This window comes from Phanerochaete carnosa, assembly GCF_000300595.1.
Source record: "Phanerochaete carnosa HHB-10118-sp unplaced genomic scaffold PHACAscaffold_8, whole genome shotgun sequence".
Lineage (NCBI taxonomy): Eukaryota > Fungi > Basidiomycota > Agaricomycetes > Polyporales > Phanerochaetaceae > Phanerochaete > Phanerochaete carnosa.
Genome location: NW_006767635.1, coordinates 2,263,805 through 2,268,552, shown reverse-complemented (window position 1 = coordinate 2,268,552; position 4,748 = coordinate 2,263,805). Strand labels below are relative to the sequence as shown.

Below are 4,748 nucleotides of genomic sequence, written 5' to 3'. Positions count from 1 at the left end.
GATGATACCAATACAATGGGACAAAGGTTCGGGCATGCGCCATGCCTCTATGCGCCATGTATGTTGTCGCAGCATTGAGTGATCACTGCGTGCGGCGAAGGGCGTGCGTGTTGGCGCATTCACACGAGAAGTTAGATACCTCTCCAAGATTTTGTCTTTCTGAATCTTGTACACACGAGCCGGCAGATGGCTGTGGCCCCGCGCCTAAGCGCATCGTGCATCACCCACCCGTCTACACCGCTCTCTCGCAACCCGCAAACTCCTCTGTGTGTGTCTCCCTTCGAGAGATGCTACGCGAAACAGGAGCTGATCTACCTCCTGAAATACTATCGTACACTTGCGCCTTGCAAACTCCTCTGCGTGTGTCTCCCCCGAGAGATGCTCTGCGGCGAGTGCTTCTGGCCGCACCCCGTCTTTGCCCCAAAGTTTGTCCGCTCGCCCGACAGTGCACCCTGCTAGCGCCCGACGCCTACACTTGCTCTAAGTCTCCGTTGCCGGGTCTTCCTCGTCTCTGCCGCCCACTCCTTTGCACTCTTCAACTACCTGCGCACTCCGCTCGCACGCGTGACTACGAGCTGCTGCAGGTACTCCTCTCTTGTGGCGTCACCTGGGTAAAGTGGCTGCCGGACAGGGAGCAGCAACCACTCAGCTTGTTCGGCGATGTCGAGAGTGATTGTGGTGCCGTCGATGGTGTGTTTCGCTGGTACTGACGAGATATCGGCACTTGTGGCGGGGTCACTGTTGTGCCTGTTGAACTGCAATTTACCCGACTCGAGAGCCCACGTCAAGTGCGTGCGGCGCAACACAGAGCACAGGATTCTCTTTGCTACCTCGAAACTTTTGGATCGGGACCAGAGATGGTTGATACGAAGGTAGTGCATGTGCGGGGAATCAACGACGGCTCGCAAGGCGTCCCAATCAATGGTATCCATGGCTTCGACATCCACGAATGAGAGTGTGAGAGTGATGCTCACGACGTGCGCGAGTGAAGAGCCCGCATCCTGACCGGCACTTGGTCGGTAAACTTTAACGTCAGCTTGGACACAATCGCCCGTATACATGTAAGGACCATATGAACGGCACGAAATGTGCGCCGCATCTAATGAAGAATAGCTAGTGAGATTTGCACTTTGTGCATGTTCTGGAAGACTTACCAAACATACTGCCGTCCTGATCATCAAGCCACACAAATGCCCCTTTGAATGTGTTTGGCACCAGTGCAAGCAACGCTTCAAGAGTCGCGTCCCACGCGCGGTCGTCAACGCCCATGCGACGAGCAGTTGCAACGATGTCAGCAGCCAGTGCCGCTTGGACGGAGACCGCCATATCCCTGCATCGTGAGATCTCGCACCTCTGGAGGGCCATTGAAGCACGTCGGCGAACTCTGCATGACTGGACAACTGGCGACGGGTCGAGGAAGGTGGGTTTGTTGCAGGTGCAGCGCTGGAGCGTAGAGAAATTGTCGATGAGCCGTGCGAGCTCGGTCGTGGTTGTGAATACAATGCCATTGAGAGTAAGATATGAGAGTCGGACATAGGATGGGGTAATGCTGGGTATCGATTCAAATGGGGCCCAACGGTTGGGCACGTATGCAGGATCGCCCGTGGGGCTCACGACGGTACAGTCGAATCTTGTCTCCCGGAGACGGGTTGAAAGTCCATGGACATGGTGAAGCCATGATTTCGCCTCCGTAGCTTCTTGATGAATAAATATCTGCCAGATGGCCCCGGGCAGAGACGAGGTCGTAAACCCAGGGCTGCAGACGATGCTCTTCAGGAACCGCACAGCTTCGATGTCACGCAACTCGAGCGTTCGGAAGAGTATAGGTCTGAGGGGTTCAGACCAATGCTTGCAAACGAGGCTAGGCGCAATGAGCTGGCGTTTTGCCCTGCGACGTTCGGTCAAGTCAAGACTGAGACGAGTTGGCGTGATGCAATTGAAAATTTGCGACAGCGTCTCAGGTGGTAGATCAGCTCCTGTAGCGTGCGACATCTTTTGGGGCGAAAGATAACGCACAGAGGGGCTGCAGGATACGAAAATGTGAGTACGAGTGTGGTGTAGGCGGGTGGACGGCGGACGACGCACCTGCGCCGTCCTGCGCCGCTATATCAGAGCAGGGAATAGCCGTTCGCCTGCGTGTACCATCTCGCAATGTTCCGTTCAGTTTCATCGCCTCATGGGCGTCCCCAGGTCGTCTGCGAGGAAGCGGCGGGTGTCAGCGGCTGTCAATTTCTGACATCTCGTATGAACGTGGGAGCATGCAGAGAAGCACACCCAATGACTCCGGCTGCACTGTGGCGTCGCAGGGAAAGGCGCCCTGAGACGTGTGGGGCAGTGCGGAGCGGCAGAACGGCTCAGAAGCCGCAACGGCGGTCCTCGCCTGGGGCAAAAAATGTCCAAATCCTCCCGGGACACAGCAGCAAATTCTGTCGCAGTTCACAGTGAAGAGACGAAAATAGATATGCTCTGTTGCCACATGATGTCAATCAAACGAAACCCCAAACTTTCAATTTCAACTTTCTACATCGTCTTCACAGCTAACGCCTGAAGCCAGAGTGTTGGCTGCTACCGATAATCGGTAGTCAGCCGCATATATGCGCACCAAGCCATACGATACGCACGTTGTCACCGTCCGGCGTCGCTTATCTTCTCGACCGTGTGACAGAACTCAGCAGCAGCGACCACGGGGCATCGCCAAATCAATATCTCGCAGAGACGAGTGAGCCTGGTGAACGCGTCCGTGGTCTAGCGTGAGACGGAAAATGGTAATGCCAGATGAAGCGCACCTACCTTGACAGCAGCAGGTCATTCCAGGTCGTGTGCCTAGCAGCTTAATATGACGTATAGAGAGGAGCGAGCGGGAAGTTGGGGGTAAAGAGATGTACCACCGCTCCGAGCCACTTGCGTTCCGTGTCGGACTATCTTGTCTACATCACCTCTGTCTCATGTTTACCGCCCTCGCAAACTTGCGTTTAGTTCTCCACCACAGCGTGATAGAATCGAGAACGAGGGGTACGGTGGATGTCAGGTGCGGCCCATGAATGCCTAAACCAAGTCCAGACCGCTCAAGATCGTCGTATCGTGCGCCGACACCATCTGTCCGGGTCCTCATCCTGTGAGCGAGACGTAACATGGGATAGACAGAGATATGCTCACGCCGTCGAGACCAATAAACACGGCATTTGCGATGTCGTGCCGAGAAATAACGCTTTGGAAGAGTGAAAATAAGTCTGCATGAAGGACTGGATGGCTATGCACCGTCGCATGACCTGGCTCTTTCCCACCCTGTTGTACAGTACGCTCGTACACTCTCCTCAGGACAAGGACTGCAAATTCGGCTCATTGAACGGCAGCGGCGCCTCCGTCCAATGTTTCGGGATTGTCTTGGTAAGTCGTCTCAGCGAAGTCATGACTGGAGACGGTAAACGGACATGATTATGTCCGATGAAAATGAAGAGGACGGGTCGCGTTGATGCGTACGGCAGTGCGTGAATAGCCAGTAGCGACTACGGCACGAATCATGTCTTGAAACAGTCAGCCCGGATCGACAAGATTCGGAATGAGGACGCACAATCCGGCTCGGAGTGCTCCTCCCTGAGGATGGCATGTTGCCAGGACATTGCACAGATGCATTCCAAGCATTGCTCTGGCAGCCTAGTATGGCATGCAAAGCCGATGCCGCCACCCAAGAACTGCGCCGTCCAAAGCGGCGCAGGCAATTGAATGCGGTTGCGACGCACGCAATGCACAGCCTGCGGAACGAGTCAGCGCGTCTTGACGATACTTCGTACAAAGGTACGTACTCGGCGCAGGAACGACTAGCGTCTGTAAGGTTTCTTGTGCCATCGCTCCCGTCCGTCGTCCCCGAGAGCCGTCGCTACCGCAGCAGACGACTCACCTTTGCAAGGTAGACACTGGGATTCTGATTCATAACGTGCCATGACAATCCCGGCTCAGGTGAGCACAGGTGTCCGTGCGTCTGGTAAAATGAGGGAGAATATGGTAGCCGTGTTGGGCTTTAACTTTTTAAAGCAAGGCACATATGCCACGCAGAATTGGTCTCCTGCTGCGCTGGATAACAGCGAGCTTGATATTCGCGTTGCGGTAAACCGTAGCGATACAGACGTTGGATTCGCCGATCAAATAACTCTAGAGTGCCGCTTTGTTTACAACGATGAGAGAGAACAGCAGGCTCAGAGCACACCTAAAGACATTGCCTCTCCCAGTGCACTTCGTCTGCCAGGGGGTCCCCATCTCGTCCAGCTCCTCGACCGCTCTGTTGGCGTCTGCGCGCTGCGACTGCGCGGCGTTGCTCGTCTTCTCGAAGCCTAGGGGAGCAGTACAGCTCAACGGTTAGAAAAACACCGTCGTTCTCACTGAACAAAAAGCTCACACTCGATAATTGCAAGCTAAGCTCTTGAGCATGATATAGATGTTCGTCTGGAGGGGTTCTAGCCGCCGAACAGAGCGTGTAGAACCGTGCCTTGATGCTGATGGAAAGAGCAACGATGCGAGTATGAGAAAATGAAATAGCTGCAGCTAACGCAGCAACCGTACGCGTGGGTATGACGGTTGATGCAGTCGGCGAAGAAATAGATGCGAACTAAGGGTGAGCCAGCCTTGGTCCGCCAGCGGAGGATGGGGCTTAGTGCACGGACCATAGGCGCGGCTGAATGCGATGGGCATATGCGCCAGCTAAGGAGAGTGCGGGGTACAGAAGTTGAGCGTGGCAAGCGAGTGCAAAGCGG

The 4,748-nt window shown here is 55.0% G+C and overlaps 1 protein-coding gene across 1 annotated transcript; it reads right to left on the bottom strand.

Moving 5' to 3' along the window:
• Window positions 1-539: 539 nt before the first annotated feature.
• Window positions 540-1,992, bottom strand: PHACADRAFT_198923 (uncharacterized protein; the record flags this gene model as incomplete). Its single annotated transcript, XM_007399141.1, has 2 exons — window positions 540-1,099; window positions 1,155-1,992. The coding sequence occupies 2 exons, from the start codon at window positions 1,990-1,992 to the stop codon at window positions 540-542; spliced, it is 1,398 nt and encodes a 465-aa protein (XP_007399203.1).
• Window positions 1,993-4,748: the final 2,756 nt, after the last annotated feature.